At 31.7% G+C, this 11,966-nt stretch overlaps 1 protein-coding gene across 3 annotated transcripts; it reads right to left on the bottom strand.

Annotated features, from left to right (window-relative positions):
* Window positions 1–2,681: 2,681 nt before the first annotated feature.
* On the bottom strand, window positions 2,682–11,366 carry LOC109789400 (Integrase-type DNA-binding superfamily protein). 3 transcript variants are annotated; one of them, XM_020348335.3, is made up of 7 exons: window positions 10,998–11,366; window positions 9,831–9,965; window positions 9,596–9,726; window positions 7,070–7,154; window positions 4,466–4,649; window positions 3,197–3,318; window positions 2,682–3,111 (listed from the first exon to the last, which is right to left on the bottom strand). In XM_020348335.3, exons 2-7 carry the CDS (start codon window positions 9,871–9,873, stop codon window positions 2,987–2,989), a joined length of 690 nt encoding a protein of 229 aa, XP_020203924.1. In that variant the 5' UTR covers window positions 9,874–9,965; window positions 10,998–11,366; the 3' UTR covers window positions 2,682–2,986. The 3 variants fall into 3 exon arrangements, with proteins under 3 accessions (XP_020203924.1, XP_020203925.1, XP_082928702.1); XM_020348336.3 differs by having other exon boundaries at window positions 4,466–4,646; window positions 10,998–11,364; XM_083072576.1 differs by lacking the exon at window positions 10,998–11,366 and adding an exon at window positions 10,457–10,577.
* Between the last annotated feature and the right edge of the window lie 600 nt (window positions 11,367–11,966).

Here is an 11,966-nt window from a genome sequence, read left to right as displayed (position 1 = left end):
CTCGGTTTGATCAATTTTATTGCTCGAACTCGGCTAATGAAATGCTCATACTTGGCCAATGGATTTCATTGCTCGAACTCGGCTAATGAAATGCTCAAACTTGGTTTGATCAATTTTATTGCTCGAACTCGGCTAATGAAATGCTCAAACTTGGCTTAATCAATTTGATGGCTCGAACTCGGCTAATGAAATGCTCAAACTTGGCTTAATCAATTTGATGGCTCGAACTCGGCTAATGAAATGCTCAGACTTGGCTTAATCAATTTTATTGCTCGAACTCGGCTAAGTTAGATATTAAATTGAATAAATATGATTGTATATAATACTCAAGTTTTCCGACGTCTCGGTCCAGAATAAACGTCGGCTTTAAATGTGGTTGGACGATATTATAAGCATTAGCTCATACTTGGGTGAGGAATTAAATCAATATTCAGGAGAGAAAAAATGAAATTGCAAAGAAGAAAAAACTAGAGAGAACTTGTAACATTGAATATAGAGTGAAATGTGGGTTACATCTCTCTTGCTGACCTCAGGTTTGCCTCGTTAAAACCTCTTCAGCCAAAACCCTTCTTTTTTAACGGGAAAAAAGACTGAAGTAGGAAAAAGAGTACAGTACCTGTTTGCAAAACTAGAAATGTACTTACACGAACTAGGTCGTCTTCCTAACTCGAATAAGTCATCTCTTCTGCTCGGCTTGTTTGAGAGCGTACGAGGTTGATTGACAAGATGGGATTCCTTCTCTTCGGTCTCTTTGTTTGAGCGTCTCGGATGTACCTGCAAAAAGGACTCCGACGATCAAGTTAGCCTGGGTTCTCCAGTTTTGCATATCATTATATTATTACCTGTGGGGAGTCGTCCGAATAACTGTGCAACTGCTACATGGTTATCTTCTGAGGGTGGTTACTTGTCCTTGTTTTCATTAACTTACCGAGGTATCTTAATGATGCCTTCTATGATATGTCAGCATTCTCTGACGTCATCTTGGCCTGCTTAAGAGGTCACCTCGGGGTGGATTAATTTGTGGGTATAGCCGAGGTTGGTTCTAGTTAGGTTGGTACAATGAACTCGGCTCAGGTCGGCTAGAGTCAGGTTGGTACAATCCCCAAATACATATTTTTCCAGATGATATAGTTTTGATTGAGGAATCAAGAGAAAAGATAAACTCTAAACTTAACTTTTAAGACATGTGAAATAAAAAGATTTTCACTCAAGTAGAAATAAAACCTAGCTAGTATATGCATTGCAATGTTAGGGGGGAAAAGGAAATGACTTGGAGATAAACATTAGAGAAGATGTCATGCTACTAACTTCAAGTTTTCAGAATCGTTATTGCAAAAATATTGGTCACGAAGATGTCACACATAATATAAAAATTGGGTAATTAAAATATAGATTTGAAAGGCCACTTATTACTGCGAAATACCTACCAAATAAAAGAAAGTTTTATCATACTGCTAGATAATACTATATGGTAGTGAAAGCAAAACTTTAAAAGAACAATAAGAGAAAATAAAAAAGAATAAAAAATGAGAATATTAAGATGAATGTGTGACATCATCAGAAAATATAAGATAAAAATGATTGAATATTAAGATGGATGTTTGCCACTTGTCAAGAAAAATTTGATACAAAATCATTTAAGGTTGTTTCAATAGGTGCAATCACTACCGGAGACAATAGTGAGAAGAGTAAATTGCATGATTTTATCACTGTGAAAAGGGATAGGGTGAAACCCAAAAAAGACTTTAGAGAAAATTATTAAAATAAATATATATCATAATAAATAATATGTATGAGATTTTGATTTTTAAGCAATCATGATAGGTGTTTCAATTTTGTTGAATCAATCTCCCGTAATGAGATAAAGCTATTGTTGTTAAACAAATTTACTTGATATATAAATAGCACATAAGTAGAAACATGAAACCATAAATGTAAAGTTACATCATCAGGAGGTAGAACTACCGGGCCTATCTGATAGTCGAAGTTGGGATAATGGGCACAAAATTTTAAATATGAATCTTATGTTATGTTTGAATAAGAAATTTTAAAAAAAAAATAAAAAATTAAAAAAATTAAAATTAAAATTATCTTAATTTTAATTTTTATCTTTCCTTGAATGTTTTGTTTGAATAAGTTAATTTAAAATTCTTAAATTTTAAATTTTATTTGAATATGATAATTTAAATTCTACTACGATATTATCCAATTTTTAAATATTTAATAGTTTTAAAAATTAATATTAAATAATATTTAATAATTTAAAAATATTTTTGAATATTCATTAATTAAGAGATAGGGGAGATAAAATATATATATAGGTGAAACTAGAAAGAAAAAATATGAAGAATTTCTTTTTGAGAAAATTTAAAATTTTATTATTTTAAAAAATTTGGATTTCAAATTTTTTGTAAATTCTTCATTCAAACAGAACATTTCACCCCAAAACATTTGAAATGTTTCCAAAAAAAAATTAGTTATTATTGTAATTCTTACCGGTAAAAAAAATACCATTAAGAGCTCCTCTCACTTAACCATCTAGGAATATATATATATATATATATATATATATAGTCATATTTATAGGCTTATTATTTAATTACTTGAACATTATAATATGGCAATCCATAAATTTAAAAACAATTCAATTAACTGATGAGAAAAATGCATTTAGACATTCCTCACAAGCAGAAATGAAGAACAGTATATTTATTTCCACCAAGTGGAAGAAGAAACTTTTGCACTAGTTTGATGGACTTTTATAATGACTTCAACAGTTGATAGTTGACACGACTAACATGTGATGAACACTTTATTGGGTTAAGGTGTTGTAATTTGCATATAATCTTAAGAATAGTCAATCCTATCAAGGTCTGACACAATGCTGCATTTTTCTACAATAAAAATGAATCTAGCATATAGAGTTGAAGTGTTAGGACTAAAGTTTTTTCATCTTCACTCTTTGGTTATTCCAGAATCATAATTTTCAAGACACTGATGTTTCCTGCTCTGCATCTTCACTCACTCCTTGCTTACTGTCCCAATCATCTTTGGGCAGTGGAAGCATTTCATGACTATTGCCCGGTTCAGGACTAAGCCTTCTCTTGTGTTCTACAAAATATTGTGTGCAACTTTTAAAACTTGAGGAAAAAGAAATTTAGGAAAACATAGGAAATGGTTCAAAGAGAAAGATTACTTTTGCGTGTGATTGCTTGTCGAGTCATGGCCAAGAATTCATCCCATTTGAATTTGCTAAGTTCCCGCTTCTCATCCTCGGGAAGCTCGAAATTGGGCTCTCTCCCACACATGAAAGCAGCCCTGCAGATAAGTAATGAGATATATTCAGACTAAGGTCATGGTTGACCTGATATAGTAAATGAAAATTTGATCATTACAATGCCAAATCTCCTCATTTTGCAATGGTAGGACACATTCCATGTCTTTCAGGTTTTATACTCGTTTTCTTCATGTCATTCAAGTACTAACCATGTTTTCTTTTGAATATTAACAGTTTTATGGTAGCTAGCCAGCATAATGTACTTGTTACTGTGAAAAAGTTAATGTAAAATTGGAATTGTAGACCATATTCAAAGCAGCTTACACGATTTTGCATATCAGTTTAATAATATACATGCATGTGTAGAAATGTAAATGCATTCACCAAGTATTATTATTCAGACAAAGCCACACCCATTCACATGATTGTCAAAAGTAGATGGAAAAATGAAATTAGGATGGACCTACAAGGCTACAACAACAACCAAGTCTTTACATAGATTAATCAATATCACTGTGAACCATGCACATGCATACGATCAAAATAATATAAGTAGCTTCCCTACTTTTTAAGAATTAAAACTAAAGATTTCTTCAAATTGTTTAACACTGGAACATGTAAGAATGTTTGTCTGGACTCCTGAGGCAGTGTTATTAGCTCAAACTAAACTCTAAAGGAATAAAAATAATGGTTTAATAGTGATAAACAATCAGTGTAAAACAGTTTTATACTGTCATCTACTCACAATTCAACATAAATGGTAAGTTTGTTGACTTTTACATTAAATACTTTAAAAGTCATACAAATTTCTTAATGGTTGACTGTGTAAAACTTTTTATACTGACAATGCATCACTATTAAACCCTAAAATTAATGTGCTCAAAATTCAAAATGGGCTTTACTTTCAGCAACAAAATTCAATTCAGTACAATTATAATAAATAAAACTCCAAAAATATGACTATGAAGTGACAAAAAGATCATGTTAGGATATGGAAGAGAGAAGGAATACGGAATAGATAGAAAAAAGCAGCTCTAAACTGTACAAAGTAAAAGGTTGTTGGCACTCAAAAACAATGAGAACAAAACCAGATAACAATATAACTGAGGCTTTCCTATTCTCACTATGACTTTGAGGCATCCAAAGGGACTAGTGCTGGTAATAATATTCTATAATTTAAAGTACTACCTGTCATATAAGTGAGCAGCTTCTTCTTGTGACCCAACAGTCCCTAGGTGGATCTGTTTCTTGTCCACTTTGATTGCTGCTTGCCACTTCATATTTTTGAAGTAGACACCTCTCATTAAGCATGGTTCTTGATTGTGCAAATTCTTTCTTCTATGTCGCTTTCTGCGTTTAATAGGAGGTCCTGCTAAATGCAGGGTAAGAGAGGTAACAGACAATTAAGACATATATGAAAACCAACAGAAAATTCAATGGTAATGTTAAAAATATGAGAACAGTAAAATCTAGAGTTGTTTCACTTCAGAAAATATTTTCTATTTTAATTTCCTAATTTTTTTTTCACTAATAATTACAAAAATATTACTTTGTTGGGCCAGCCCAAAGATAATACTACCTAAACTTAAACTTAGGCCCATCAACAAAAAAATATTTGTTACTTATTTTTATAAAGGAAAAAAATCACATATATTAATAAAAAAGCCTCATGTTGGTAAAAATACCTAGGCTCATGATATATACACCTCTTTTTTTTTTATAAGCACACCTCCTTTTTTAAAATAAAATTATAAAATATTATATTTTTTTAAAAAAAATTTAATTTTACACTTTCAACTTTCAATTTGTTACTTTCTTGTTTTTATTCATACACTTTTTTTTTCTCTTTCAATTTTCACATGTTACCAAAATAGGTGAGGTGAAGGAAAAATAAAGGGGTGCATGTAAAAATTGAAAAAAGGAGGAAAGACGTGTGAAAAAAAAGTACTAAATTAAATATTGTGAATGTAAAATTAAAAATTTAAAACAAAAAATTAAGAATATTTTAAAATTTTAATTATTTTTTTTAAAAGGAGGTGTACTTATAGAAAAAAGGAGGTGTATATATCATGAACCAAATACCTAACGTAACCTCTCAAAATTTGCTTTAGGTCTTATTTATGGTTGGGCCATCCATGTAAAGACCATTATCACTTCATTTACTATTTTCAAATATTTTTCAAAGATATAGGGAAATTAGCATTCTATTATTTTCGTCAAACCTTGGAAATAACAATGTGGCACTTTTGTAATTATTATTAAAACAAGAAGTGAAAAACAACATTTTCTCAAACTAAACAGGTCCTAAATGCGTCCCTGTTGAATTCAAATAAATTTGCATCATAAGTTAACCATGACGCACCAATGAGAGCAAGGATCATGGACTGTCGATGAAAATTACATTCATTCAGTTAAAACACCATTTGATACCATGTAAAACAGACAGGGAGCACAAAGACCGAGGTCACATGCTAGAAGATCATAACTGGCAGCTTTAGTTAGTCACATAGGGAATATGCAGTCAGGATGTACATTAGAGGATTAATTACCTGTTCTTTTTGTTTTTTGTTTTGTTTTTTTTTTTTTTTTTTTTTTTGCTGAATTTCATCGTTAACAGGTTTTTGTAAAATGATATGCCAAAACAACTCATTTCAGTAAAGTTAATATATTCATTGCATTTACCAAAACAACTCATTTTAGTGAAGTTAATATATTCATTGCATTTATTGAAATGAATACAAAATGGATCAAAGAAAATATATGGAAACGTTTAAACATTTCTATCACTATTGTCAAATTAGGTATGTTTTGGCTCAAGATATATAATGGTATTAGCAAGTGGACCAACATGATGCATCAGGAAAACAATAGCACAAGTCCTCACGTAATCATGTGTATGAATACCGTTTTTAACTACCAAATCGGCCATTCTCCATGTGTGATCTAAAAATTTGTAATGAAAGTATAGTGCACAATACTGTCCACAGATAACTTTGATCTATAAACAAGATCATGCAAGTTGATTAGGTAAGCTGACTTGAACAGGTCTAATGAAGTGGTTGCATTAAGACAGAATTTTACTTCACACCAAACTCCATCATTATCCCTTATTTTCATGTCATGAGTTTATCATTATGTCAACTGTTTTTGGTATATAATACTAAAAAAAATTTCAGGTTCTTATCTTTTTATTCAATTATGGTAAATAAAGTATAAAATTAATGGAATATATTAAGCTAAATTAAAGCAATGATAAATAACTCAAGAAACGAATAAAAGATCTTAAAAGATCATTGTTGTAACAATATGTTTGGAATTAAATATTTTGGGTTTTTGAATTTTGATTTGATTTTGAAACTACATTTTTAATTTTTTTATCTCAGCAGATTAAAAATAGCAATCAATTCAAAAAAAATTTGGAATTGAATGTGTTTTTATTTTAGTTTCAATTGTTGGAATTGACATTTTTGCCCTAATTAGTTAATCCATTTAACTTTTTCAAGGTAATAAAGTAAATTACTAGTATAAAATCAATTTAATTCATCTTTTGTGTTCCAAACAAGAAATTTGATTTGCAAATCAGTTCCAATCATACTTTTTTTATAATGGGTTCCAAACATGAGAATTGATTTATAGCTCAAATCAATAAAAATCACATCAAATCATTTCAAATTTATAATTCCAAAAATATCCTAAAGGAAATATCATTTTACTAGGTCAGATAACTCATTATAAACAAAACCAGACATGAACAGAAAACGGGGGAAAAAAGGAGCCTCTTAAATGACAAACCTGTAATTTGTTGAATAAGATGCTCTTTTGATGAGCTAGAACCAGAAACATTTGATGATCCTGGTTCTTCTTGCACAACGGTGTTCTGGTAAAGATAAAACAGTTTAGTGTAAGTTCTTGGCTATCCAAGGTTTAAATAACAGAAAAACTACCAAGGGCATAACTTTCTAATTTTATCAACTTAGTTAAACATCTATTCTGATCACATCTATTCCATATATGCTAAATCATCAACCTGAAAATGGCATAAAATCTTAATGATTGAAAGATAGAGCCAAGTGGCAGCAATTGATCAATGTAGCCACAGCCACCACACAAAATGGGATAAGGATTGGTAGCAGTGGTGGGGGTGGTTGTTGTATATCGAAGCAAAAGCAGATCACATGACAAGGATAATTATCCCGAGGAGAAATGGGAATGCTTATGCAACCAGAAATTGGAATGCTAGATTTTTTTATGCTAAAAGAAAGACAGAACAGGAAGAATGTATCTATCTTTCTTTTAGTAAATGGTTTTCAGTCACGAAAGGAACGTTGGTTCTGCAAGCTACAGACATGTTCTAGGATGCAGTAGTCTTTCCTAAAACCAGAGGGGTCTGGTTAGATTCAAATATCCATAAATATTAATTATTTTTGTCATTTGCAAACTCATAGTGAAGCTATATTGCCTTAGTTGGAACAGTTCTACATCTCTTTTTTTTTTTTTAATAAAGAATTTATAAAGAAAAGTCTTAAAAAGTAGGTTTGGGCCAATCACAACTCTACCAAACTGATTTGTAAGGTGAAGATTATTCTCCACTTATATACACTATTATTGCCTTATTCTTAGTCGATGTGGGATTTCCAACACATTTAGAATTGCTCTTCACTTATATAAATTATTATGGCTTTATTCCTAGCCGATGTGGGATTTCTAACACATCCCCTTACACCAAGGACTAGTTGATGTGGGTTTGACCTAATAGCGGGTGGCCTAATAAGTCCAACAACACTCACTAAGATGGACTCTGATACCATCTTAGAAAAATAGATTATTAGCTAACTCAACCTACAAATTGATTTGTAAGATGAGAGTTATCTCCTACTTATATACTTTTTGTTTATAATATCACTAGTCAATGTAGGACTAAATTTTTCCTAATACATCCCCTCACGTTCAACACTATTGGACTTGGTACGTCGATATATGATAAATGACCCTTTTTAATGATGTAGGATAGGTAGGACTTGAACTTTTTCTAATACACCTCTTCACACCTAACACTATTGAGCTTGGTGCATGTATTAATGGTGGGTGACCCTTTTTAAAATGGGTCTAGATAACTCTTGTACTATCTTAGAATAGTGAGTTATGGACCTAACTCAACCCTATAAAGTCAATTTTGTAAAGTCGAGTTAAGCTCTTAACCAAGATGCAAATGCAAGAAACCCTCAAAAGATACACCAAGAATGAAAGAAAACAAAAAACTATGAACACGAAATATGTAACAATGTGTCAATCTCTCTGTAAATTTCACAAAGACACTCCTTAAAAAGACCATTAGCTGAATAGTGCAATGAAGCTAAGTGAACCCAAATGAACTCAGCAACAATCAACCCATAAAAATTCTAGCACTTTTTTGCAACTAGATACACCAAATAATTACAAATTGAGAACACTGCCAAAGCCTGGGAACATAACACCAAACAAATTATTCCAGATAAGGGAAACTGATAACCAATGCAGAAACAAATGAAAACCATTTTAAGAATCACTCGGCACATAACAATTAGGAGAAAGCATTTAGAGGTCTTTGAACTTGAAGTGAATCTTTGATATTAATTAGTTTTAGAAAAGCAGTCCAAGCAAAAGATTTGACCTTGGACGGATAAAAGCAAGAATACTGAATCCAAATAGATAAAGCTTCTAGAAGTATTAGGACAGGAAGCAGACTTGTAAGACATGATGAAATGTAACCACTCACCATTTTACCTTATTTTGTAAACTTTAAAGATAAATTTGAATAATTGGACTACCAAGTTTATCCAACTAATTATCCAAAATGTCAGAGAAAATAAAGAAAAAAAATTTTGTCCAACCACTTAGATATGGGGCAAACCCATGTTGAAGAGATAGAGATAGTAATTCATCTAAAGATGAATGTTTATGATCAGAACACATCATTATTTGAAAGCTGTTACTCTTGAAATCAAATTGAGTAACTCTCATTGGTTGAATTCTCAATTTTTTAAATATTTCCAAAGGAAGTTAGAGAATGCCATAACTGATGTCAAAGTTTCTTCCTGACCTGGTTTTTCAATTGAATTTGCAGCAAAGTAACAAAAATAAAGTAAAAGTTCATTATCATTTTCAAGAATAAAAGTTTGAATGATTCGGATAGGTAGTTCATTGAAATGGAATGCTAAATAAAAGAAGCCCTAAAACAGATACCAAGGCCAAAAAACTCATAAGTACCTTTATACAAAAAAAATGAAGCTTCAAAAAAGCATGTATATAAGCATTTATTATTAGTAATCTTGTTCATACACTGTCCAAGATGCTGGCATCATCGGAAAGCCCAGGCTGTTCAGTCTTCGGTTTTGCTTGCTGGGTTGAGTTTTCAAAACCAGATAGGTTCTCACAATATAGAGGAAGTGGAGTGACAAAGGAACTGTTCCCTGCAATAGGAAAAATATATTGCAAAATGTCAGTTAAATTTACGAGACAACTCATAACAGCATATTCCATAACCATAGATAGAAACATGTTTACCAACATCTACCTGAGCATAGTCCCAAAAGTCTGCGCCTTCTCAAACTTACCATTGTTAGTTCAAGTTTTCTTACCAAGTCATCAAAGCACGATGATTAACTTCCAATAATACCAACTTTTTCCTTGAATTTAGCAGGAAATGTACCTACAAATAGAATAGTTTCAGGCAGATGAGAACAATAAGTTAGACCTATATGGGAAGAAGAAAGTTCCAAAATCAGTTCCATATTGTAAAAACAAGTAATGTCTTGTTAGATATCCAAATATTAATGATCAAGTCTACAAGAAAATAATTTGCAGCCAATGAGTAAAGGACAAAAGGTGTCTTAGAAGAATGCACATGACTATTTATACTAGAAAAAGAAATGGTCTCTTCCTAGTTCTGGGACCAGACATAAATAAATTATCATCAGAAGTTTACAGTAAAGAAGGAAAGCACGGATTAAACATTCAGAATCAGATCCCAATAAAACATGATTTAGCTAATGATCCTGCTCAGACTTTTATGCACTGCAAACAAAATGATCTTGCTCTTTATGCTTATACCTTAGTCAAACTCATTCACAAACAAATATGCACAAAAGCACAGAAACCTTGATCATGATACAATTTCAATCACTGTTAACGAGAACAAACCTTAGTAAACAATTGTTCAAATCAGCAATTCAATTTGATCATAATAGAAAGTATCATCAACCCCTTCAAAAGGGAAAGATGATAAACTATTTTCAAATAAATAAGCAATTTTTTTTAAACGAAGTTGATAATATCATGGCCTTCATAAGGAAATCCCTCAGAACATTAAATGGAATCCAATTTTGGAAACAAAAATCACGCACATAAGCCAAGTCTTTCTCCTTGGGTTGAAGTCAACCCCATCAACCTACCACCTTTCTTGGAAGGGGGTGGTAACAAAGGAGACAAACCCATTTGACCTCACACAACACAAGCCAAATACACACATTCACAAGAAAATTCAATTCCCACAAAAGCCAACAAGAGAAAGACCAAGTCTTTGGCCTCTAGAGCAGTCAACTGAAAATGCCCATCACCAGAAATCTCATCACACACCAAAGAGGAAAAAGTGAAGGACCCTCATAAAGACAAAAACAAAAGACACACAAAAAAAAAAGACATAGAAAGATGGACAATAAGCCATTGTTGTTGGCAAATATACCTGAAAAAAATGAGGCAAGGTGGCAGTACAGAAGAGAGGAGGCAAGTGGGGTGGTGAGAAATCTGAGACAAAAGGCAAGAGAAGGGGAATTATGGGAATTTTGGGGAATACAAGGTGGTGAGTGTGGTATGAGATAATGTGTGTGTTGTGTTGTGTTGTGGCTCATGCATCTACCACCTTTTGTTTTGTTTTTGTTTTTATTTTTCTCCCTCTCCTCTTTCTTGTGTTGTGTTGTGATGTGTGTGTCTTGTGTACAAAAAGAGAGAAGGGTGGTGGAAGGGGTGGTATAATGCTATGATGGTTGTGGACAGAGAAAGTCTTGTAGAGAGAGAAAGAGAGGGTTGAAAATTAGAATGAGAACGTAACTACTAGCTGCTGAGTACTTTAATAGCGTTCAATGTCAATGCTGCCCTTTAAAGAGCCAACAAATACCAATGAGGTTAGTTACGTTTGAGACATTGGTCATTTCCCATATTACCCTCACACCTATTGCCTATTTCTATTATTGTACAATAATTCACTGTGTTCGTACTGTGCTGGCTGTTTTTTTTGGGCGCATGCGAACTTTGCTCCACCTCTCTTCCCAATGAGTAATGCTATGAATAAGTCAATGATTATCAAAATTTAAAACTCACTCTAATGTTAACAAGAAAGAGAAAAAGAAATGTTCAAGTGAAATGTGTGATATAAAATTAAGCTTATGTTTCTTCAATTTTTTTCTCATTACTTTTAATATTTTCTTATGATAAAAAGTTAGAGAGGAAGATTTTGATAAAGGTAAGACATTAAGATATAAAATGTGAAAATAAGATTATTTTTTAAGAAATAGATGATATTTTCATAACTGGATGCATTGTACATGAATGTACATATTAAATTTAAATGTTTATTATATAAATAAAATTGTAATGAATTAAATATAATATATATAAATATTATATAATTTTTAAATATATAAATTATATATTA

This window comes from Cajanus cajan, chromosome 4 (assembly GCF_000230855.2).
Source record: "Cajanus cajan strain Asha chromosome 4, NIPB_CcT2T_4, whole genome shotgun sequence".
Taxonomy (NCBI): Eukaryota; Viridiplantae; Streptophyta; class Magnoliopsida; order Fabales; family Fabaceae; genus Cajanus; species Cajanus cajan.
Note: the sequence above shows the minus strand (reverse complement) of the source record. Positions and strands in the feature narration are given on the sequence as shown.

Excerpts from the sequence above, each read along its gene's own strand:
- LOC109789400 (XM_020348335.3), bottom strand. The coding sequence starts at position 9,873 with ATGGTAAGTTTGAGAAGGCGCAGACTTTTGGGACTATGCTCAG. Across the intron at positions 9,727-9,830 it reads ACTTTTGGGACTATGCTCAG|GGAACAGTTCCTTTGTCACT; the intron begins GTAGATGTTGGT and ends TTCCTATTGCAG. Across the intron at positions 7,155-9,595 it reads ATGCCAGCATCTTGGACAGT|AACACCGTTGTGCAAGAAGA; the intron begins GTATGAACAAGA and ends TATCTTTACCAG.